We start from the raw sequence: 25,428 nt of genomic DNA, 5'->3' as shown, positions 1-25,428 counted from the left end.
ATTAACTGCTCTGCTTACTGATCAGTAAATAATAATACATTCAATTTGTCTCAAGTAAATCATCAATTAATATTTTCCACTTCTAATGGGGAACTTGAATTAGAAAGTTTCGTTACTGAACCAACCCAAGATATTTAAGGACATCTCAGAAATTAAAATATTATTGCGAACAACATTTATTGTTATTAACATAACTTCAAACATGTCTTCCCTCTGTGTTGACTGTAACAATCAGAAGTGTTTTGTGTATTAGAGCGCCATCTGGTGGTGAAGTCTATCATTATTATAACATGAGTCAACAGGACCAGGTGACCCCCGTAACAGGTAGTTTCGTATCCTTCCAAATAAAATAGTTTTCCTCAACAACCTTTTTCCATTCCATTTTTAACAAGCTTTTCAATCAAAATAAGTAATTACGATTTGAAAATACGGCGAAGCATTAATTATTCTGAAAAATATGAGCTAAATTAGATGATAAATATATTTAGCAGCGGAGGGATACAGAAGAAATCGGGGTAACTGCCAGTCGGGAGTTAATTGATCATCATTGACATTTGGCGCTTGTCGAGACAAGGGTAAGAGTTGGTCGTCGAAGTTTTCATTGACTTTATACATATATAATTAGTCATTTGATTGCTCCTTGTAGTTTAGAAATTGTTTCTTATGTTATAAACAATGGAAATACCGTGTAAAATGTCTTAAACCACAAAATTAAGTGGCCAATTAAGTCATTAACTAAGGTTATATAAGTTGCACTATTATGTACACGGTGACAGAGCACTTTTCTTGAGTATTTAAGACAGATTTATATATTTCGAACCATTCAAGTTAGTTTTTAAACTTTGTTGTGTCTTAGCAGACAGAATTGTACAACTTTGTTACAGACGCCTGGGCCTGGCGCGCCAAACACGTGCTTATTATCACTAACGGATACAACACATTTAATACTTAGTAATGTAAATAAGTAATATTCTTTCTCAAAATGTCACACTGTAGCAATGTATGACATTTACGTTAAACGATTATCCCTTAATAATATTTTTTGTTGGCCTAACATTAATCATTTGCACGTGTCAAGTGCGCACTTATCAGAAAACTCATAAAAACCTTAATAAAGAGAGTGCAGTCATTTTAATGTTTCGTTCAAAAACACATTTTATTGTATTAAAAAAATGAGGTTAAACCAGGTTTAATAATTATTTATATTTTTTTATTAAAATAAGCAAAAAATAAAACAAAGTATAACTTAATGTGAACGTGGCCGTTGTGCACCAAACAGTAGAATGATTAAACGATGATATTCTGTGTGTTGTAATCTTAATTTGTGTACAGCACTTTGAACTGACATAAACCAAAGCATTTGAGAAGCACCAATATGACGGGACGAGCAAGAGCGAGATCCAGAGGCAGAGGTCGTGGTCAGGAGCCTGCTGCTCCAGGCGCAGTGAGTTTATGTTTATAGTAGCGGATTATAATATAACTTTATTGAAATAAACTTATTTTACTAATTCCTCTGCAGCAACCATCTGTATCACAAGAGGCAGCTAAGCCTGTTATGCCCACTCCACCTGAAGGACAGCTGGTGGGGAGAGGGAGACAGAAACCTGCTCCTGGAGCCATGTCTGAAGAAGGTAAGTGCGTTAGAGCAGCAAGTGGGAATATGTTTGCTAAAATGATATTCCCTCATCCCATTTCTCACACTTTCGTTTATTTTCTCCCTGTAGCGATGATGCAGATTTCTGCAGGCTTTCAGCAGGTAAAGATTGGGGAAAGAGGTGGACGCAGGAGAGATTTCCATGATTCTGGTATCCACACTCGCCAGCTAATGGAACATGTGAAAGAGTCCAAAACGGGTAACACCATATTTAATGAGCAAGACTTGATTTTTGCTCTTTTGCAAATGTTTTGACTGCTTAGTGGCACTGGCTTCTTAATTTCCCAGCTTTGATTTTATTATTTATTGGATTAAGTTGGACACTTTAAGTGGGAGTATTTGTTAAAGACAAATCTGTGACAAAAACTCAATGTTCAAAAGCAAATATTCTATATTAACCAAAGAGTCCTGTACAAAAACTATTTCATCACCAAATCAGCATATTAGAGTGATTTCTGAAGGATCATGTGACACTGAAGACTGGATTAATGACACGGGATTCAAATAAACCTTAAGATGTATTTCACAGGGTTCCTACGGGGTTTGGAAAAGTATGGAAAAAAGAAAGCAGAGTATGGAAAAATATTTGTGTTTCCAGACTTTGCCCCCATTTAGTTTTTATTTTTTTAAATAATAATAATAGAAAATTAAGATTTTAATGAAAATAAATTTATCGTACAAGAAGTGAGGTTTCATGGCAGCTGTTAAGTGATTCTTTTGTGAACGCCAAATATGACTGAATGAATTCAAGATGCACATTTTCATTATGCAAAATGCAGGTTATACGCATTTTGGGTTTCTAAACACTATATTCTTAGCACCTTATAATGTAACCTCAAGGACCTTTGCAAAAATAAAAAATATACAGACTTTTATGTGTACACAGGAAACCATTACATTTAGCATATAGGACGATGCACACTGAGCCACCTGTTGTGCCATCAGCCCATTTTGCGGTGTGGTTTCTTGGTTTCACTGACTATGCATTAAAGGCCTTGAAATATAGCATAATTCCCCAATGAAAGCCAAATCTTAAACACTTTTTTTACAGTATCAGTCTTTTTATAGACCCTTGAACTTGGCAAATTTTATGCCATCAGCTCATTTTGTGTCATGGTTTCTCCACTACCAAAGAGGATGTGTTAAATTGGACATTAGGCCTTGATATTAGAGGTACTACCATAAGAAAAGCAAATTTTGAGCAGGTAGATCTGTTAATTCATGTGCTTCCATGCTGTTGTTTTATTCGTAGTAAGATAGCAGTGATGCACAAGGAAATGGGTTATATAAAAGTAGAAATTGTAATGTGTAAGCATGCAAAACATTCCCATGCACATGTGAATAGTTTCTTGAGGGCACAAAAAAGTTTCTTGTGTGTATATTTTATTTCTTTATTTGTTTTTTATTTTAGTGAATGTATGTTGTCATTTGAGAAAATCAATGAAAATAAAAATATTTACAGATGACTGCAGGGCTCGACATTAACGCTTGTCCGGGACAAGTGAATGTTTTGGTCGGGCAAGTGAAAGAGAAATTTACTTGCCCAATCAGAAAAAGTCAATACCAAAAACAATAATAACTGCCTTTATTTATGATAAAGCCTTTGTTATAGGGGTGTTATTATATATATTGTTTGCGAGCATTTAGTTGTTTTATTGAGTGTACTGCAAGAATCAAAACACACAGAGTGCACGCATACATTACGTAAAGTCGTCTAGGTTAGACTAGCTCACGTGCGAGTGCGTTCTTTCACTGCATGATTCAGTTTTACAATGCATGAAGAATGATCAGAAAATTCAAGATATGGGAGAAGAAAATGTATGTGTATACAAAATGTATATTTCATATAGTTTCACACGACGATCGAGTGGGGTTTTTTTTTTGCTCCAAAAACCATCATGATTACAAATGTGATTTTATAAGTTCAATAAACAAGAAGTTAACATTAAGAGACTTATGTTTTAGACACCATATTTTCTGTTTTTGCTCTGTTTCACCAACAAAAATAATTCCAAACACAGCCACAGCACTGTGTTCCTGAATGAATCAACCGTTTAAATGATTAGGTTCAGTCGCAATGAATCACTTATTAACAGTGACTTCATGCCACCTACTGGTGGTTTTAATTTCACATTTACAGTTTTTTTTATAACTTCAAATATCAGTATTCAACGTTTTATGAATCAAAACTTTATTTATTCATTTGTAACTGCAGATTAAAGCATTCCATGTCCTTCAGAGCTGCATTAACAGTGGGTAAATATACAGGTCCTTCTCAAAAAATTAGCATATTGTGATAAAGTTCATTATTTTCTGTAATGTACTGATAAACATTAGACTTTCATATATTTTAGATTCATTACAACACAACTGAAGTAGTTCAAGCCTTTTATTGTTTTAATATTGATGATTTTGGCATACAGCTCATGAAAATCTAAAAAAATTAGCATATTTCATCCGACCAATAAAAGAATGGCCATTATGTTCAGTTATGCACTCAATACTTGGTCGGTAATCCTTTTGCAGAAATGACTGCTTCAATGCGGCGTGGCATGGAGGCAATCAGCCTGTGGCACTGCTGAGGTGTTATGGAGGCCCAGGATGCTTCGATAGCGGCCTTAAGCTCGTCCAGAGTGTTGGGTCTTGCGTCTATCAACTTTCTCTTCACAATATCCCACAGATTCTCTATGGGGTTCAGGTCAGGAGAGTTGGCAGGCCAATTGAGCACAGTAATACCATGGTCAGTAAACCATTTACCAGTGGTTTTGGCACTGTGAGCAGGTGCCAGGTCGTGCTGAAAAATGAAATCATCTCCATAAAGCTTTTCAGCAGATGGAAGCATGAAGTGCTCCAAAATCTCCTGATAGCTAGCTGCATTGACCCTGCCCTTGATAAAACACAGTGGACCAACACCAGCATCACTGACTGTGGGTACTTGACACTGGACTTCAGGCATTTTGGCATTTCCCTCTCCCCAGTCTTCCTCCAGACTCTGGCACCTTGATTTCCGAATGACATGCAAAATTTGCTTTCATCCGAAAAAAGTACTTTGGACCACTGAGCAACAGTCCAGTGCTGCTTCTCTGTAGCCCAGGTCAGGCGCTTCTGCCGCTGTTTCTGGTTCAAAAGTGGCTTGACCTGGGGAATGCGGCACCTGTAGCCCATTTCCTGCACACGCCTGTACACGGTGGCTCTGGATGTTTCTACTCCAGACTCAGTCCACTGCTTCCGCAGGTCCCCCAAGGTCTGGAATCGGTCCTTCTCCACAATCTTCCTCAGGGTCCGGTCACCTCTTCTCGTTGTGCTACGTTTTCTGCCACACTTTTTCCTTCCCACAGACTTCCCACTGAGGTGCCTTGATACAGCACTCTGGGAACAGCCTATTCGTTCAGAAATTTCTTTCTGTGTCTTACCCTCTTGCTTGAGGGTGTCAATGATGGCCTTCTGGACAGCAGTCAGGTCGGCAGTCTTACCCATGATTGCGGTTTTGAGTAATGAACCAGGCTGGGAGTTTTTAAAAGCCTCAGGAATCTTTTGCAGGTGTTTAGAGTTAATTAGTTGATTCAGATGATTAGGTTAATAGCTCGTTTAGAGAACCTTTTCATGATATGCTAATTTTTTGAGATAGGAATTTTGGGTTTTCATGAGCTGTATGCCAAAATCATCAATATTAAAACAATAAAAGGCTTGAACTACTTCAGTTATGTTGTAATGAATCTAAAATATATGAAAGTCTAATGTTTATCAGTACATTACAGAAAATAATGAACTTTATCACAATATGCTAATTTTTTTAAAAGGACCTGTGATTCCACTTCAGATGCCGTTTCTGTGTTTCCTCTGCATTGCAAAGATTAATTTTGTTGATGCTGATTTCATTTGTTTGGTAACAGCCTAAATGTTTTATTATACTAATTGTCTGATTAAACTGAACCCTAATTAAAAAGTAAAAAAATTTAGTTTGAAAATTCATATATAAAGAAGTAAATATTAGCATTTAAGTTTAAAATAAAATAATTGTATTTGTAATTAATACTCCCTTTTTATTTTAAAATACAACAGTATTATCACACTTTATTATTTATTTTTTTTTTCATTTTATTTAAAACTAAAAATCTTAACTAAATAAAGTAAATGTGTTAAATATATTTATAACTCAATTTAAAAAATAAAAAAAAAAATCTCTCTCCGGGCAAGTAACTTTTATACTAAATGACAAATTTACTTGTCCGAAGGACAACCACATGAGAATGCTTAATGTCAAGCCCTGGACTGTATTATATAGCAAATATAAGGCTGAAAATAATGCTCCATGAACCATTCATGTTAAATGTGGTCTGAAATCTACTGAGAGGTTTGGAATTTGAGTCTGGAAAAGTATGGAATTTTGAAATGGAAAATGTGTAGGAACCCTTATTTCAGTAAAGAAGATGAACATTAATTTGTAGTAATTTTTCATAATGTTAGTTTTTATTTCAACAAATGAATGTAGCGTTGGTGAGCATTAGAGACTTTATACGCCCTCACTAACGTCTGATTGGTCCTCAAAGCGTCGAGTAGAATTGATGATTGACGGAAGCATAGTCCAATCACAGATCCTGTGAGGTGAGAGTGAGGGAGAGGAAAAGGAAAAATCTCTCCCAAAACAATACGAGACGTAACAGAACTACTATTAAAGTTTTTTTACCCCAAACTTTTAATCGGTAGTGTACGTTTCTCACATCCTTGTTCTAATGTTGTAGCAATGTAGTGCGATGTTAGATTTGACACTCTTCCTATAACCACAGGTGTTTCAGGCACTGCCATTGAGCTGAGGGCCAATTTCATGCGTCTGCTTTCACGACCTCTGTGGGCTTTGTATCAGTACCACGTGGACTTCAAGCCACCAATGGAGTCCCGACGTTTGCGCTCGGCTTTACTTTTCCAGCATGAGGAGACTCTGGGCAAAGCGCACACTTTTGATGGAGCCATTCTCTTCCTCCCTAACAAACTGCACAATACTGTATGTTTCCAGATCCTGAAAGTGCTCATAATTTCAGTGCCTCCTAAGTGAGGCTTTGGAGTGTTGATTTGATTTGGTTACCAATGAGAAATTGCTTTGTCTGTAGGAGACAGTCCTATGCAGTGAGACAAGAAATGGAGAGAAGGTTGAGATCACGGTTACGCTGACCAACGAGCTCCCGCCGTCCTCTCCTGTGTGCTTGCAGTTTTATAACATCCTTTTCAGGAGGTAATCACAGATAGCACTCTGCTTGAAATAGTGGTGTTTACAAGGTAATTAATTTACAGCTCTGTTTATTTTGCTGTAGAATTCTGAGGATACTAAACATGCAGCAGATCGGACGTCATTACTACAACCCTGATGATCCGTTCAACATCCCCCAGCACAGGTTTGAAACAAATGTGTTGTGTGACATTTACCTTCTGTTGGAAAGTGATTGAACATTGGAGTCTGTCTAAATCTGTTTGCAGGCTGACGATTTGGCCTGGATTCATGACCACCATCCTTCAGTACGAGTCCAGCATCATGCTGTGCTCTGATGTGAGTCATAAGGTTCTGCGCAGTGAGACTGTCCTTGACTTCATGTATAGTCTGAGGCAGCAGTGTGGAGACCAGCGCTTCCCTGAAGCCTGCACCAAGGAGCTTGTGGGCCTGATCATTCTAACTAAGTAAAATGAGCACACATTTACACACATGGACACTGCTGTTCAAAAGTTTGGGGTTGGTAAGATTTTTTTTATTTTAATGTTTCTTATGTTCACTTTCATTTATTTTATGGCAAGATTATAGTAAAACAGTAATATTGTGAAATTATTATCATATAAAATAACGGTAAAGCTGAATTTTCAGCAGCCATTACTCCAGTCTTCAGTGTCACGTGACCTTTCAGAAATCATTCTAATGTGCTGATTGTCTGGTCAAGAAACATTTATGAACAATGTTAAAAACAGCTGTGCTGCTTAATATTTTTTTGGAAACCTTGATACATTTCTTTCAGGGTTATTTGATGGATAGAAAGTTCAAAAGAGAAGCATTTCATTAAGTTAGAAATCATTTTGTAACATTAAAATTGTCTTTAATGTTACTTTTGATCAATTTTATGTGTCCTATTTGAATAAAAGTAAGTTTTTTTTTTTTTTTTTTTTTTTTTTATCTTACTGACCCCAACAATTTAAATGATAGTGAGATTTTCTTTGATTTATTACTTTTAAAGTTTTAAAAGTTGTAAAAGTTGTTTAATGTATGGGAATTGTGAAGTAGCAAGTAACGGTGTGTAACAAATTATCATTTATAGGTACAATAACAAGACGTACAGGATTGATGACATTGCCTGGGATCATACACCCAACAACACATTTAAGAAGGGAGATACGGAGATCTCATTCAAGAACTACTTCAAAACGGTAACTTAACGATTCAGGAAATTATTTTAACACTAGTTTCAGAATTTTACTGTCACGCTCAATTTATTTGCCTCCTATCCAGCAATATGGTCTGGACATCACAGATGGCAACCAGGTTCTTCTGGTTAGTCACGTGAAGAGACTGGGGCCATCAGGTCGGCCTCCACCAGGACCTGCCATGCTCGTCCCAGAGTTCTGCTACCTCACAGGTAAGTTCTTTTTGAAGATAAAAAGAGCGTGGATTTCTTTCATGTTATGATATTTTTGTCTATTTCTAATGAAAAGTAATGTGGGGCATATTGAAGGACTCAACTTTTTTATAAATAGACAGTATTCTGTAGTTTAGAACAACTGAAGACACTGACAAACCATATATAGTAAGTCATGTAGCAGGTGAAAATTAGTATGTATGAATTCACTGTGTTCATAAAACAGCAAATGGAAAGTACCTGGATGACCTGCTACTTCTGCTAAGATTCTGAAGTGCCAGTGCTTTATTATTCCATGAGGCCATGGGAGTGAAATTTGTAAATTTGTTCCGTGTTTAATTCTACTACCTAATCAGTATGTGATCTAAGACATACCTCATGATTTGCAAGTTGATGGCCAGTGGTATATGTTGTTTTGGTATGAATACACTAGCTTATAGATGAGATTTAAGCTAATAGAGTGCAACGGAGTAAAATGAGTTCATGTTTTTAGTCTTCAATTGCAAACAACTCTGTGCATGCATTTCCTGTGAAGGTCTGACAGATAAGATGCGTGCTGATTTCAACATCATGAAGGATCTTGCCTCACACACAAGGCTGAGTCCTGAACAGAGAGAGAGCAGAATTAACCGCTTAATCTCCAACATCAACAGGTACAGATTAGGGGTGTAACGATTCATTGATATGGATGCATTTGTTATAATGCTACGATGCATCGATGGCACGTGTAAAATATCGATATCTACTATAAATAGGCACCTTTATTTTGGCACTGTCCACATTTTCACATAATGTCCGTCTATGCATTACCGCCAACTCATTCAAACTCGCGTATCAGGACTTGATATAAGGACTGCCCGAAGGCACAAGCTGAGCATAAAAGACGCTCAGGATAGTTTGCGGAACAGTCGAGCACTGTGTGAGAAGTTTTCTGTGCACACATCTGAAGCGCACGCACACAGACAACCGTGTCTACACTGCACGAATACTTAATTGAGCTATCTTCGCCTTTTTTGTGCATGGATGAATAAATACAGAAAAAATTACATCAAAATATGCGTTTTGGCGAATATCCTAGTAAACAGTTGGTTAGACATATGTTTTAATGTAAACAGTTGAGAAAGAAAACATATGTGTATCAGTATATTAAATCCGTGCTTCCATTCTTAAAGTGAAAGCAAACTAATAATGAATCTAATGCTGTCAAAGAAAATTACAAGTGCTTACTACTGCTGACTAAATAACCTTTGTAACATCAAAAATGATTAATCTATATTTAATTTATACAGCGAAGACTATGCCGTTATTTTACATTTATTACATTTCTGTAGCGTAGCTGAACTTATTTTAGACTTGTATGTTCTATTGTATTTATTTTCTGCTATTGCTTGTAATTTGGCTATCTGTAGAAAAGATTTTTAGTACTGAGCCCATAGTAGCAGCCAGAATTGTTTTTCCAATTGCTTATTTTATTTAAAAAAAAAAAAAAAGTTCAGGCTAGGGCTGGGCGATATACAGGTCCTTTTCAAAAAATTAGCATATTGTGATAAAGTTCATTATTTTCTGTAATGTACTGATAAACATTAGACTTTCATATATTTTAGATTCATTACAACACAACTGAAGTAGTTCAAGCCTTTTATTGTTTTAATATTGATGATTTTGGCATACAGCTCATGAAAACCCAAAATTCCTATCTCAAAAAATTAGCATATCATGAAAAGGTTCTCTAAACGAGCTATTAACCTAATCATCTGAATCAACTAATTAACTCTAAACACCTGCAAAAGATTCCTGAGGCTTTTAAAAACTCCCAGCCTGGTTCATTACTCAAAACCGCAATCATGGGTAAGACTGCCGACCTGACTGCTGTCCAGAAGGCCATCATTGACACCCTCAAGCAAGAGGGTAAGACACAGAAAGAAATTTCTGAACGAATAGGCTGTTCCCAGAGTGCTGTATCAAGGCACCTCAGTGGGAAGTCTGTGGGAAGGAAAAAGTGTGGCAGAAAACGCAGCACAACGAGAAGAGGTGACCGGACCCTGAGGAAGATTGTGGAGAAGGACCGATTCCAGACCTTGGGGGACCTGCGGAAGCAGTGGACTGAGTCTGGAGTAGAAACATCCAGAGCCACCGTGTACAGGCGTGTGCAGGAAATGGGCTACAGGTGCCGCATTCCCCAGGTCAAGCCACTTTTGAACAGAGAAGCAGCACTGGACTGTTGCTCAGTGGTCCAAAGTATTTTTTTCGGATGAAAGCAAATTTTGCATGTCATTCGGAAATCAAGGTGCCAGAGTCTGGAGGAAGACTGGGGAGAGGAAAATGCCAAAATGCCTGAAGTCCAGTGTCAAGTACCCACAGTCAGTGATGGTCTGGGGTGCCATGTCAGCTGCTGGTGTTGGTCCACTGTGTTTTATCAAGGGCAGGGTCAATGCAGCTAGCTATCAGGAGATTTTGGAGCACTTCATGCTTCCATCTGCTGAAAAGCTTTATGGAGATGAAGATTTCATTTTTCAGCACAACCTGGCACCTGCTCACAGTGCCAAAACCACTGGTAAATGGTTTACTGACCATGGTATTACTGTGCTCAATTGGCCTGCCAACTCTCCTGACCTGAACCCCATAGAGAATCTGTGGGATATTGTGAAGAGAAAGTTGAGAGACGCAAGACCCAACACTCTGGATGAGCTTAAGGCCGCTATCTAAGCATCCTGGGCCTCCATAACACCTCAGCAGTGCCACAGGCTGATTGCCTCCATGCCACGCCGCATTGAAGCAGTCATTTCTGCAAAAGGATTCCCGACCAAGTATTGAGTGCATAACTGAACATAATTAGTTGAAGGTTGACTTTTTTTGTATTAAAAACACTTTTCTTTTATTGGTCGGATGAAATATGCTAATTTTTTGAGATAGGAATTTTGGGTTTTCATGAGCTGTATGCCAAAATCATCAATATTAAAACAATAAAAGGCTTGAACTACTTCAGTTGTGTTGTAATGAATCTAAAATATATGAAAGTCTAATGTTTATCAGTACATTACAGAAAATAATGAACTTTATCATAATATGCTAATTTTTTGAAAAGGACCTGTATCTCATGCAATATGAATGCGCATCTCGTCAGTAAAGCCGGTTCCTTGATTAGCGGTAAATCTCCATCACCTGTTTTCAAATGGAGCAGCATTTAATACACGGAGCTGTAGTTCACTGACAAGCTACACAATATCGCTTTCATTATCACAGATATATCGCCTTCGATAATGAACGCGATATTGCGTAGCTTGTCAGTGAACTACGACTCCGTGTATTAACCGCATGCCGCTCCATTTGAAAACAGGTGATGAAGATTTACCGCTAATCAAGGAACCGGCTTTACTGACAAGATGCGCATGCGATATATCGCCCAGCCCTAGTGCAGGTCTATTTTTTTGTTGTGAATGTCACAATTGAGGTACAGGATGTGAAAATTTCTGAAATGTTCATGTTATATATTTTTGTTGCATTTGTCAGTTAATAAAAAATTTAGATTGTTGTTTAAAATAGGTATATAATATCATAATATCGATATATGGATCGATATACTCCTGTATCAAATCGTACAATTTTTTTGAGGTATCGGCAAATATCGTATCGCTGGATATGAGAATCGATATTGTATCGCGACAAACCATTCGATTTACATCCCTAGTACAGATTCTACATGAGCCCTATTGATGTATTTTTTTAAATTTGCTGTTAATATATACAATTCTCACATCCACTCTACTTTCCTTTAGAAATGGAGACGTGCAGAATGAACTGACTACTTGGGGTCTGAGCTTTGAGAATCGACTGCTGAGTCTGAATGGAAGAGTTCTGCCCTCCGAGAGGATCATCCAGGGAGGCAGAGCAGTACGAGAAAATGACTTCATATCCTAGCACCCATTGATAATGTAACAGGCTTGTTAAACTTCATTTTCATCCCTTAGTATGAGTATAATCCATGGACAGCAGACTGGGCTAAAGAGATGAGAGGTCTTCCTCTGATTAGCTGCATGAATCTGGACAACTGGTTGATGTTCTACACGCGGCGAAATGCGGATGTTGCCCAATCTCTGCTTCAAACTCTCAACAAAGTGTCCGGGCCCATGGGTATCCGCATGCAGAGGGCCATCATGTGAGTTGTGTGATATTTTGAACGTTAAAATCTTTTCATTTTCATGTTAATAATTATTCCTGTTCAAGCAGGATTGAGTACGAGGATCGTCAGGAATCTCTCCTGAGAGCCCTGCAACAAAATGTAGCACGTGAAACACAGATGGTGAGTCTGGCAATCACATGCATGTACGATTTGCATATCCAGAGCTTTTCTTTCAAACTGCTGCTATGCCTTTCATAGGTAGTGGTGATCCTGCCTACCAATCGAAAGGACAAGTATGACTGCGTAAAGAAGTACCTGTGTGTGGACTGCCCTACTCCTAGTCAGTGTGTGGTGTCTCGCACCATCAGTAAACCTCAAGCACTTATGACTGTGGCCACCAAGATTGCTTTGCAGATGAACTGCAAAATGGGAGGAGAGCTGTGGAGTGTAGAAATCCCAGTAAGACTCAAATTATTGCTGTTCTGCAGGCTTTTTCCAAGTGTCAGATTCCACAATGAATCTTTGTATTTTAGCTTCGACAGCTGATGATTGTGGGCATAGACTGTTACCATGATACTGCTGCTGGGAAGAGATCCATCGGAGCGCTGGTGGCCAGTCTGAACCAGGGCATGTCCAGGTAATATAATAATTAGAAAATGGCACTGTTTAACCACATGCATTTAAAGTTTGTGCTCAGTATTATGTTGTACTGGTTGAGCAATAAAACAAAAAACATTGTCATGAATAGTACTACAGTTAATAAATAGTAATATTTTAGAGACTGATTGTGTGGTTGAGCATAATTGTTGTATGATGTCACTTTTGTTACCTTTTTAGGTGGTTCTCCAAGTGCGTCTTGCAGAACCGTGGTCAGGAGATCATTGATGCACTAAAAGGGTCATTGCAAGGTGTGAAATGTTGAAAAATTCTCATATTTTGGTAATCAACTTATTTACCTTTTCCTACAGAGGTTGCCGGACACATTAAACATCATCACACAGGGAAAACCCATTTACTCACTAGTGTGCTTTAACAACTTTCCAGTTTGTAGATTTTAAATAAACATTGAAAAAGGTGTTGGAAGCTTAATAGTGGTTAATTTATAATAGCTTACGTAATAGTCTAATTTTAGCTTTTTACTTCTGGCTATTATATTTAGGCTTCAGAATACATAAATTGTTAATTTAATCAATATAATCATTTAGATTATCTATTATAAATTGCGTTGAAAATAAATTTGGTCATCTTATTTTCAGCAATAATCCAAAAGTCTTTTTATTATATTAATTTTTTTTGTAGGGAACTAGGGTGACGCTAACGAGTGGCCTACAAAATTATGTCTTTACCACAGCACTCTATGCTGAAGCTATTTGTTTTTTCAGCTGCCCTGAAGGCCTATCTGAAGTACAACAATTCTCTGCCCTCTCGGATCATTGTGTACCGGGATGGAGTTGGAGATGGCATGCTGCGGAGTGTGGTGGACTACGAAGTCCCTCAGATCATGCAGTCCATCAAGACCATGGGGCAGGATTACGAGTGAGCCATACTTAATGTTGACATATTTACACTTTGGGGATGTTGTATTCCCTTGGTTGCAATCATATTTACATTTTTCATACAGGCCCAAGCTGTCAGTAGTGGTGGTGAAAAAGCGCATCAGCTCCAGATTCTTTGCCCGGATTGATGGCAAAATTGCAAACCCTCCTCCGGGGACAGTCATTGACACTGAAGTCACTCGTCCAGAGTGGTGCGTATAGAGGCATAAAGCCTGGTCTCTATCCATAAATCCCGGGGTCCAGATGGGGTCTTTAAAAGTGCCTTGTCTTCATTTTAAACAAATTTAAGCACATATGGAATTGAATAACAAATGTCTTAAATATCATTTTAAAATATTTTAAATCTAGGGACAGAAAAACTAGGATCAAGAAAGAGCCAAGTGTGATTAAACTTAACAAAAGGCTATGATTTTAAATGAGCGTTGCATGTTTCAAAGTAAAAATGCAGTTTGCAATTTGTTAACTGATTATTACTGTAGAATTAAGACAGTGTTTACTTGATTCAAAATTTGCAGTCCCAGTGTATTCTGGGCGTATTTTATATTACGCATAAAATCTTTTTTTCTGGTTATCATTATTTTGTTTGCACAAATTTTATGTGCCATTTAATTCAGTGTAAGCTCTTGTAGCTTCTCTGGGCAAAACTGTCATAGGAAGGAAAGATTAACACGTTCAATATATAGATTTTACTGATGTCTACTCTGCACAGACTATTTTTTGCATATATTTAAACACGTTAAAGGCACAGTATGTAAGTTTTCTCCACTAGATGGCGCATATGCAAAACTAACAAAGGCGTAGTTTGATGACGCCTGGAATCATAGGAGTTGTTGTCTTCATTTCCACAGCTGATGCAATCCGATGAGACTCGGGCAGAAATCATGTTCATTGATGATCTAATGCATTAAAGATTTATTAACATTGTAGTATGAAGCAGGGTGAGGCTTAAAGCAGTCTAAGCGAAACGAGGCTGCTGAACAAGCACAAAGATTTTGACGAGCGTAACACTGCTCGAAAGCAGCGGAGCTTTTATTATGCCTCAGTTGACCGCTTCAGCTCGTGCGTATTTGGGGTAAAATAGCGCTGCTTTATCATTCTAGATATATTTGAAAGCTCTGTTATAATGCTACTCTCCAATGACCAGGGACGTGCCGCTATTTAAAATTGAAAATTGTTATTTCTCTAGATTGAAACATTTTTCGAAACATTTGGTATAATGTGAGTACACGGGTCAGCAAAATATATAACACTGTTCTAGTGATTTGGATATTTTAATAAAAAATCTTACATATTGTACCTTTAAGTAAAATCCAATATCAATCAACCTCTTATTTGCATATATTGATATGCTGGTACATAAATCAGTTTCAATAAATGTGCATATATTAAGTAATAAATATCTTGGTTTTAAAAAGTCTTGCATTTGATTTTAAAAACCCAACAGATGCCTTAATATAACCTATTTTTTGTCAAATAGTGTAAATGCTCATTTATTCAATACTATATCTGCTTTCACTCAGGTATGATTTCTTCATAGTGAGTCAGGCTGTGCGCTTTGGTTGTGTTGCACCTACTCACTACAATGTGGTGTTTGACAACAGCGGCCTCAAACCTGATCACATGCAGAGACTTACCTACAAACTCTGCCACATGTACTACAACTGGCAGGTAACAACCAATGTAGACCACTACATCAGTATCACACTACTGATAATAGTCTATAATAATGTCATCTCACATATTCTTTGGTTCTTCTTTTTTATCTTAAGGGTATCGTCCGAGTGCCAGCACCATGTCAGTACGCCCACAAACTGGCCTTCCTGGTTGGTCAGAGCATTCACAAGGAGCCCAACATGAACCTGGATGACTTCTTGTACTACCTGTAACCTGTATTGCAGTGACGAGTTGCCAGATCTCGAAGAATGATAGGGCCATTTTTATTAGTTCCTTTTGATTGAGTTGTGAAAAAGTACACTGTCAGAAGAATGTTTATATTTCTAGGTATAGTGTTTTCAGAGAGAAGCAGGTGCAAAGTTGTTTTCTGTTTGTAATGGCAAATGCATATGGTCCTACTTTTATTTCACTTTGTGTGTTCTGGTGTCTTGTAAAGATGAAGAACATGTATTTTTTTGTGTAAAAAGATGGTTCAAATTGCAGATTTCTTAGATTTTATATTTAGAGGCCCTGATTGTTAATTGAATTAAGTAAATATATTTTCTGGTTTCCAGTATAAAAGATGAATGGTTATATCTGATTAATACATTCAGCGTTCACGTACTATATCATATGCATGTATGGTTTTCATGTTTGTCTTGAAATTAAATGTGTTGTTGCTCTGTTTATCACGTTGCAGTTCTGATACTATTTTGTAAATTGAATAGTGTTGGACAAAAGAAGGGAGAGGGAATTTTACACAGTGTTGGGAAGAGCAGAAGCTTATAAAGCTAATTTAGGATTGTATTGATGTTTTGAAGTGATACATCAGGATTGAAGTGCATTGATGCTAGAAGAATAAAGCTCAAGTTCAAGTTTTGGCTTGGTTCTTAATTTGCCATAATTTAGTCCACACTAAGAAGGATTTGAGAAAACTTTGGCATTATACGAGTTAATGGACAGGTGAAAATGTAATGTCAAACCTGAAAGTTTATTGCGGACAACCCAGTTTTCTGCGATGTCACCGTCTTGTTTCATATCGCTAATTACTAGAGAAAACGGTCTTGGGAAATTTCACTAATAGCTGTTTGTTAAAGTGTAACTGCAGGTGGCGCATGAAGGCTCAGAAAGCCGAGTCATCTCTTCAGTCGCATTGCAATCTTGGGATGCAGGCAATGACCATATTCAAAATAACTTTTTTTAAAAACCATTGCAAGTGTTGTCCCTTGACATGCAAGTTAATTATACCCGTGTAATTTATATGAAGGCTTAAAATAGTCTGCAGCCTAATTGGTAAACGGAACTGTTTTTGATTGGTCCCTTCAGAAGAGTGCTGAAAAAAGTAACAGACATCACGTGATAACGTGTTCTGTGCTGCGTCGTCAGGACTAAAATTTACACTTGAATAATGACACTGAGAGTCGTAATAGCCATTTAATCGAAACGCAGTAAATAGTAAAGAGATGTAGAAAAATAAAATAAATCTATCAACGCCATGCTGTTTCTATGGTCACTACCGAGCAGTTTCGTGTAGCTGCGCCGAAGGTTTTCAAAGAACAGAGCCGTGAACGAAAGGATGGCAACCAAACAGACACACATCGCTTCATAACTGGATGCCTCTTCGAACCTAAACACCTTGTTTATAAGCTTTTATCGAGAAGTTACGAACCACAAAGGTGAATTAATGTACTTTCTCCGACATACATTAGTTTGTCGCGGTCTGGTCAGGACTAGCAATGGACTTTAAGGCGCACCGACCGCAAGGGACGTGTACTCTCAACAGAAGATAATCGACATTTCAACAACATTGTTATGAGGGACCGACTGGCTGATTTGAATGGGGCAAGTGATTGAATAATAATAAACCAATTAGACTAATTGTTAACATTGTCAATAATATATTGATATCAGTGTTTTTACTTACAGAAATACAACATTTTACATAAACTAACACGTATTTGGCAGTAACGTTTTTACTGTTCATGTCTAAGTGACTTCACATGCTCATAATATCAGTGTAGTGGTCTTTCTCCATGCTTGAGGAATGTGTCTCTTTGTGGCTTGTTTTAGGGCAGGCAGGGTGCCAGTGAAGATGGGGGTGTCACTGTGTCCATGGAGAGAGATGGCTTCATGCAGGATTTTTTCAGAAAGGTACAGTCACCTGTGTGAAAAGTGCTCCTCTTCTGTTGACTATATATTGGTGATGGACCGTCCATAGGGATGCAGTAAAACTCTGACAGAATAATCTTATTTTCATGTGTTCATTATCAAGGCTATTATAAATCTACAAGTGTTATTTTAGTATTGTTTGTATACTCTTATTGGCTTTTATTTTTATATATATAACTTTAGTTTTAGTAATTGTTGTGCTTTTATAAAGTTTTTGTTTTAGGCTGCCAGGTAATATTTCGTGTGATATGTGTTTCGGTCTATTTATACTTTATTCCAGTTTAATATTTTTTTGTTTTTGTTAACCGTAACACTGAAATCAACACTTTTTAAATGAATGCATAATTTCAATAAATAATCAAAAACAACAAGAAAATCTTAAATTGTACCACTGATATTAGGCATCACAACATTATAATGTAAAGAGAAATCTCATAACAAAACATGTTGTAACATGCATCCCTAGTAGTTCATGTCTAGAAGCACATTTAAGTTAAATTTATTAAAGAATATTAAGTTTCTAAACTTCGCTGTTCTTTATTTCAGGTGGAGGAGGTCAGAGGTGTCATTGACAAGATCTCCTCCCTAGTGAATGAGGTGAAGAAAAAACATAGTGTGATTCTTTCAGCCCCAAACCCTGATGAGAGTAAGTCACCCTTACTCAAAGACCGTGAAATCTGAGCAAAGTGACAAGGTGGTGCAGGTTAGCAGGTTGAAGTGGTTTATGAACTATCACCCATGAGCCCTTGAACGAGGCACTTAACTGCCCCATTAAGATGTCCCTGTACTGTGAAAGACTTTCACAGTGTGCTTAATGGATAGTTCACCCCAATAAATGAAAATTTAGTCTTTTTTTTTTTTTACTCACTGTCAAGTTGTTCCAAACCTGTATGAGTTTGTTTCTTTTGTCACAAAAGAAGATATTTTGAAGAATGTGGGTAACCATACAGTTAATGTTACCCATTGACTTTGACTGAAAAAAAAATACTATGGAAGTCAGTGACTACCTGCAACTGTTTGATTACCAACATTCTTCAAAATATCTTCATGTTCAGCAGAAGGAAGAAATTCATACAGGTAGGAACAAATTGAAAGTGAGTAAATAATGACAGGATTTTCATTTCTTGGTGAACTATTCCTTTAAGTCTTATTTAGCTTTTTTTTAACTCGTTTTAAGGCCAGTTTTAACCTCCTTCATTGTGAAAGTGGGTTAAAATGACACCGCAGCTAGTTTATGCTGATTCTTATCTCAAATTGAATTGTAAATTTATCCAAATTACTCGCTTCATTTTAGCTTTCAACCTCTTTGTATTATTACGTAATGGATGTCAATGGGTTTGCATCATTCTCTTGTTGTCTTTGACTGTGCGCACTTTCAAACTTTGTCATTCACATCAACACAAAAAAACAACTGATACTAAGGGTTTAGACCAGAAAAAAGAAACTGTTTTATAACTCTCTCCCCAGCAGCACATAGCCTTATAATAGCGTAAGACCTTGGGCTTCCTCTGTCGGAAATATCACATCACATTACTCTATACAAGTACACCGCTGGAGCAGCCAGGAAACCGCTTCAGGGAAAACATTTTTCACATGTATTGTACACACACACGGTTTTACACCATTGAAATATTTGTAATGTATATCCAGTGTTCGTGAGGGATTGTGAATGGGGTTCACTCATATTGACTATATGTACAGAAAACCATTCAAATTAATAGGGAAAAGAGACCTCTTAAAATTACCATAGGGAGTCAAGTTTGAGCATGCAAGGAATTGTAGTTTTCCTATCACATTCTTAATTTTCAGTGAGTGTGTTGGGTTAGTTTTGCTGTTACTTGCAGGGCATGTGTAGGACATGCAGGCAGGAATGTGAGATTGAGATAAAGACATCAGTGAGGGTGTGAGTGTTTCTGCAACAAACTCTATGCTCGCTTTTTTTCTTTTATCTCTCAAGTTGATAGTAAAATTGAACTGTTTGAGGATTGTACTAATGGATGTGTATTATTTCTCCTTTTTACAGAGCCATCTATAGTCACTTTTCTTCCATATAACTGCCTGCATTTTATATTTTTACATAACACCACAATATTTCTCCAACATGGCACATTGTAACGTAAAATTTGTTTTATAGGGGCATGATTTTTCTGGAACGCTTATCTGTAATAAATACTCCTATTTTGATAGCTGATGGTTTAGTTGTAGTCTAGCATGTGTTGAGTTGTATATCAAGTGAACATCAGGCACTGTAATATCAGGAAGAAGCCTCTATGTAATTGAATCTTTTAAATAAATGATATTAGTTATATACAGTATAGTGCAATATAAATATATTTTAATATATTTTAAGTGTCTTGCGCTCACCAAGGCTGAATTTATTTGATCAAAAATACAGTAAAACAGTCATTGTGAATTTTATTTTTATTTTTTTTAAGAAACATAAATGTGATGCAAATACTCCAGCATCATTACTCCAGTTATCAGTGTCACATGATCCTTCAGAAATCATTTTAATATGCTGATTTGCTGTTCAAGAAACATTTCTTTGTAAAATGAATTTTGTAAACAGTTTTGCTGCTTAATATGTTTTGGAAACTAATATATTTTTTCAGGACGTTTTGATGAATAGACATTGCAAAAGAACAATATTTAATTTAAATCTTTTGTAACATGAATGTCTTTGCTATCACTTTTTATCAGTTTAATGCATCCTTGCTGAATAATATTATTAATTCCTCTTATTCTAAAATATGCCTTTGCTTTCAGGGACAAAAGGAGAGCTGGAACAACTCACCGTGGAAATCAAGAAAAATGCCAACTTTGTCCGGACCAGCCTCAAATGTGAGTTTGATGCTCTGCTTCTGTCTGTTGAGGATAGTGAAGGTAAGAGCGCCAATGCACTTGGACAAGAAAATTAAGTTCCCTTCTATTTTCTCTTTAGCAATGCAACAGAATCTACCTCCAGATGAACAGATGAATCAAGCCTCAGTGGATGCACGCATTCAGAAAACACAGGTGTGAAATCTTTCTCTTCTTTTTCATCCAACTGTCCAGTATGATCATTTTAATCCCAAATTGATATATTGCTCTTATTGTATCCTTTTTTAGTACACTAGCTTGTCACGTAAGTTTGTGGAGGTCATGACGCAATATAATGAAGCCCAAATGTCCTTCAGAGATAAAAGCAAAAGCAGGATTCAGAGACAGCTGGAGATCAGTAAGTCACACATGTGTATCTTTATACATTCACGAGCACACATGTACATATGATACCTTAAAACTAGCTCTGTGAGCTAGACCATTAACAGCTGACAAATCTCCACCTTAAAAGGATCATTTATTTTTGCGTAATAGGATTGTGCTCTGAGAACTTTTTTTGCTAGGGTTGAATGATATATTAGTACCAAATCAGCTCTCAGGCCAATCTTAGAGATTTTAAAAATGTCCCAGGTTTATATTGGACATATATTATTAACTAAAATTGGATATTTAATTGTGCGTCTTATTTTTCATATTTATATTACCTTGCTAATTGATAATTTAATAGTTTATCATTTATTTACATTATTAAATGTCTTAATTGTCATTAAATCTAATAATAAACATACATTTTTCATTGTTGAATTGTTCAATAAGGACAAACATATTGCCTAATCATTTTTGTCTACTTTCCCTCTTTTCACCTGACATGCTGCATTTTTAAATTTATTTTGAGTAACTTGTGGTCTGACATGAAGTGCAGACCTCTGAGTAGACTGTGTGTGTGTGTGTGTGTGTGTGTGTGTGTGAGAAGTAGTCCCAGTGTGAGAGGATTAATGAGGTACTTTCTGTGCTTTACGACCTATGAAACTGAGCGGACTGTCACCGGAGACTCTAGGGCAAGTGTTACCTGGGCAACAGGGCTCCAGAGATCCTGCTGTACCTCTGCACAGTGAGCCAGGAGCAGAATGTGATCGGATCATCAGTAAAGGAGTCATCAGTCACGTGACTGATGTGATTTGCATAAAGACCCAGTTACCTCAACTTTGCATTTGAAACCAATTTCCTTGAAAAGTTGATTTGTTAGGAAACATTTGTTGAAACTTTATTTCAGTTATTTGTATTTTATATATACGATGTATGATAAAATATGTTGTGTGTATGGTACGATTTTTCCTGGTTATAAGTATGCATATAAGCGTTGGTCATTGCTCAGGGGTCATATTATATGAGCGTGTGTGTATTTTTCCAGCGGCCTTTACATTGATGGTTTTAGCCATTGTAACGTTCCCTCTCATTTTCCCAGCTGAATCAATATAGTCCCCAAGGCGTACTTAACATGACCACACACACACTTACAAACACACGGTACACACACACACTGTTCCATGACACAAAGCCAAACAATAATACAAATGGACTAGCCTATCAGCAATTGCTGGTCATTATTTCATGTTTACCCTTGACAAATTCACACACATGCAGCCATTTATCAAACAAATAATGGCCTGAACAGGATTGGCCAGTTTGTGAGAAGTGTTTCACTAATCTATTACAACTCTGAATCTTGTAGCTGGAAGAATAACAACTAATGAGGAATTGGAAGAGATGTTGGAGACTGGCAACCCTTCTATTTTCACCTCCGATGTGAGTTTGCTTCTTAAAACAACTCTTTCCAGGCTTACTGGAGGTTGAAGGAGGAATTATCAAAATACTGCAGCTCTCATCCATAGCCAGCTTTCTTTGGCTTCTCAGTTTTCAGGCATGACATGAGACCAACACATTTTTCAACATTTAGCACCCTCTGCTGGCTGTTTCTTTGCACTTTCCATAATTATCTGTTTAAACTTTAAAGGAATGGCTCAGCCTCAACTAAAAGTAATAATTCTGTTATCATTTACCCCCATTACTCTCATATTTCTAACATGGATTACACAGTGAAAAAGTTGAACAATTTATTGGCCTTTATAATACACAATTTCACTTCAAATTTTGGGGTCGATAAGATTTTTGATTGTTTTTGAAAGAAGTTTCTTCTGCTCATCAAGGCTGCATATATTTGATCAAAATAGACAGTTCATCCTTGAACAAAAGTATTTAAAGTCTTACTGACCCCAAACTTTTGAATGGTAGGGTAAAAAATGGAGAGTTTAAAAAAGGACACCAAAAAGTATCATAAAGTGGTCGATATGATTCTCTAAAGACCAAAGTGGTCAACATGAATTCCCATTTTATGTAATTACATGAAATACAGTTCTTTACCATTTCTCCTTTAGTGTTTTTTTTTTTTAGAAGAAAGCGCTTCAGGTTTTTAAAAACATGGGAATGAGCACAGACAAAATTCTCATTTTGGGTTATCTGTTCCTTTGTTTTATGCTGTGTTGTCACTGTTTTTAAGTTTCTAGAGTCTACTAAAAGATTTCCTGTGTTTTCAGATCATCTCTGACTCTCAGATAACTCGTCAGGCCCTTAATGAGATCGAGTCTAGACACAAAGATATCTTGCTGCTGGAGTCCAGCATTAAAGAGCTTCATGACATGTTTGTGGACATGGCCATGCTTGTTGAGACCCAGGTGCAGTATACAGTAATCAGGGATCGTTTGTTCTCTTAATAGTTAACCTATACAGCATTCATTCCTGAACTCACTCATTTATGTTGTACAGGGTGAGATGATTGACAACATTGAAAAGAATGTAAACGGTGCAGTAGAGTACGTTGGCCAAGCTAAAGTGGAGACCAAGAAAGCTGTGAGGTACCAGACGCAGGCACGCAGGGTAAGAAAACAACCATACAGATGTTTTAGAAGCCACTTTATTTTTTTAAAGCTGAAAAATACTGGAATAAATGCCACAAAAGGAGGCTCAATATTGTGCTCTGTTAAATGTTTCAGATTATGGCTGATCTGTCATTAACTAACCCGTTACCCACCATAGAGGGCTTTCTATACATAAAACGTTTCAATTAATGCTTAAGAAATAATACAGGCCTTAATTAAATGAATATACATTTTTTGATGAACACATTCATCTTTATCCTTTCACAGTATGTGCTACAAAATATTTTACAGCAAGTACTTACTTGTATAAAAAATGCAATAATTGTTACAACTTGTTTTTGTCTTGTACAGAAATACATTATTCTTGCTCTTATTGTTTTGGTGGTGCTCGCTGTGGTCGCACTCATTGTTGGCTTATCTGTGGGCCTGTCTGTTAAAACCAATACTAACTCCGCCTCCTCCAGCTCTAATGCAGCCAATCCTTCCTAAGCATGGTTTCCAAGGTAACACCCAGTGCCCAATCACTAACTATTTCATCTACTATCACTTTGTCTCTAATTTAACCCAGTTTTATATGGTGACAACTTTTTAGGAGAAATGGTTTTAATGGTTTCAAAGAAAGATTCTAATCAATGTCAGTTTATTTGATTCTAACCAATTACACACAAAAAGGTAAAATTGCATTGAGTTATTCATTTCATACATAGTGGATTTTCCTCCTTTTTTTGTCTCATAGAAATTGGTCTGTGTTGCCATTTGTGGAGCCGTGTGCAGCATCATTCTTCTCATCCTCATCCTCATTGGAGTGTACAGCGATTAGTCACCTAGAGCAAAACTTTATTCCCTTTAACTACTGTGCCTTTAAAAAAAAAAGAGAAAAGAATGTTTTTCTGTTTTGACTGAAATTTAAAATGTCCTGCTGCATACAATAACTCAGAAACTGCTCTTGAATTTATTACCGGTGAATTGTGTAGAAGATGGCAATGATTTATGGTCGAACACTTTCCTTTTTGACATCGCTTTGCCACTTCACTACAGCAACCAGAGGTAATTTTCCATCTTTTTATTTATTTAATGCTGGTGAATACATTTTGCACAATTGAGTAATGTTTTGTAATAATACAATATGTAACATTGGGTACTTCGTGCCTTGGGAGATCCGACTGACATTGTGGAGTTAAATAAAATCCAGCAAAGTGCACTTAAGATATTTTATTAACAAAAAAATGATGCTTGTATTCAAGAGTCAAATTAATTTCTTTTACACGATGGTTTGACAGTGTTTGATATGACAGCTGGCTCCACACAATATGATGTCAGATCTGTGAACAATGTTATAAAACATCTTTTAGTCACTTTTCAATGTTGTTCCTTTTTGTATCTTACATATGACTATCTTGCAGGAATGTAACCACACAGTCAAATGCTCACAAAGTGTATTGTAAAATAAATGCGAGTTGCTCACTGCTCAAAACTGTCATTCTGTCCGTTTTTGTTATTGGTGAATATTTATCACATGCAATGGTGTTCAAAAGATTGTACCGAGAGACAGAAAGAGAAGGATTTCAAATAAATGCTAAACTTTCTATTCAAAATGTCTCCGTTTCAACAAAATATTAATCAACAAAACTATTCACCACATAAGAATTGTTTCTTGAGCATCAAATCAGCATATTAGATTGACTGACTGTTTTGTTGTACTATGGTATGAGCAAAATATCCAAAAACCACTGTCCAGCAAGTCAACAATCCACCCTGCGTTGATGACATCACCGTTACCATGAGAACCTCAGTATGTGTGACAAAGCTGAAGCAGGTGCTTACATTGATGCTCATGGGATTTTACCCTGGACACAGCAGCTGTGAAAATCTCCCTCAAACACACTCACACATTATTTAGACAGTC

At 36.8% G+C, this 25,428-nt stretch overlaps 2 protein-coding genes across 5 annotated transcripts; both read left to right on the top strand.

The window, feature by feature from the left end:
- Window positions 1-269: 269 nt before the first annotated feature.
- On the top strand, window positions 270-16,489 carry LOC306847756 (piwi-like protein 1). Of its 3 annotated transcripts, none has more exons than XM_079381901.1 (21): window positions 270-575; window positions 1,333-1,444; window positions 1,520-1,631; window positions 1,725-1,853; window positions 6,442-6,656; window positions 6,763-6,884; window positions 6,964-7,044; window positions 7,127-7,324; window positions 7,951-8,059; window positions 8,142-8,268; window positions 8,804-8,921; window positions 12,045-12,159; window positions 12,237-12,424; window positions 12,496-12,568; window positions 12,647-12,847; window positions 12,922-13,025; window positions 13,226-13,296; window positions 13,771-13,924; window positions 14,010-14,135; window positions 15,465-15,612; window positions 15,714-16,489. In XM_079381901.1, the coding sequence occupies exons 2-21, from the start codon at window positions 1,376-1,378 to the stop codon at window positions 15,828-15,830; spliced, it is 2,577 nt and encodes an 858-aa protein (XP_079238027.1). In that variant the 5' UTR covers window positions 270-575; window positions 1,333-1,375; the 3' UTR covers window positions 15,831-16,489. The 3 variants fall into 3 exon arrangements, 2 of the variants coding, with proteins under 2 accessions (XP_079238027.1, XP_079238028.1); XR_013782182.1 differs by having other exon boundaries at window positions 525-575; window positions 15,482-15,612; window positions 15,714-16,486; XM_079381902.1 differs by lacking the exon at window positions 14,010-14,135 and having other exon boundaries at window positions 525-575; window positions 15,714-16,488.
- A 459-nt stretch (window positions 16,490-16,948) lies between these two features.
- Window positions 16,949-25,113, top strand: LOC306847755 (syntaxin-2-like). Of its 2 annotated transcripts, XM_079381899.1 has the most exons (11): window positions 16,956-17,439; window positions 17,668-17,748; window positions 18,313-18,412; window positions 20,533-20,607; window positions 20,708-20,781; window positions 20,875-20,983; window positions 22,319-22,392; window positions 23,181-23,318; window positions 23,410-23,520; window positions 23,874-24,025; window positions 24,259-25,113. In XM_079381899.1, the coding sequence occupies exons 1-10, from the start codon at window positions 17,410-17,412 to the stop codon at window positions 24,009-24,011; spliced, it is 930 nt and encodes a 309-aa protein (XP_079238025.1). In that variant the 5' UTR covers window positions 16,956-17,409; the 3' UTR covers window positions 24,012-24,025; window positions 24,259-25,113. The 2 variants fall into 2 exon arrangements, with proteins under 2 accessions (XP_079238026.1, XP_079238025.1); XM_079381900.1 differs by lacking the exon at window positions 23,874-24,025 and having other exon boundaries at window positions 16,949-17,439.
- Window positions 25,114-25,428: the final 315 nt, after the last annotated feature.

Source organism: Barbus barbus (assembly GCF_936440315.1).
Source record: "Barbus barbus genome assembly, chromosome: 28".
Taxonomy (NCBI): Eukaryota; Metazoa; Chordata; class Actinopteri; order Cypriniformes; family Cyprinidae; genus Barbus; species Barbus barbus.
The sequence above is the reverse complement of the archived record's forward strand: the minus strand, read 5'-3'. Positions and strand labels throughout refer to the sequence as shown.

Excerpts from the sequence above, each read along its gene's own strand:
- LOC306847756 (XM_079381901.1), top strand. The coding sequence starts at position 1,376 with ATGACGGGACGAGCAAGAGCGAGATCCAGAGGCAGAGGTCGTGGTCAG. Across the intron at positions 13,297-13,770 it reads ACTAAAAGGGTCATTGCAAG|CTGCCCTGAAGGCCTATCTG; the intron begins GTGTGAAATGTT and ends TTGTTTTTTCAG. Across the intron at positions 14,136-15,464 it reads GAAGTCACTCGTCCAGAGTG|GTATGATTTCTTCATAGTGA; the intron begins GTGCGTATAGAG and ends GCTTTCACTCAG.
- LOC306847755 (XM_079381899.1), top strand. The coding sequence starts at position 17,410 with ATGAGGGACCGACTGGCTGATTTGAATGGG. Across the intron at positions 22,393-23,180 it reads CTTCTATTTTCACCTCCGAT|ATCATCTCTGACTCTCAGAT; the intron begins GTGAGTTTGCTT and ends CTGTGTTTTCAG. Across the intron at positions 23,521-23,873 it reads ACCAGACGCAGGCACGCAGG|AAATACATTATTCTTGCTCT; the intron begins GTAAGAAAACAA and ends TGTCTTGTACAG.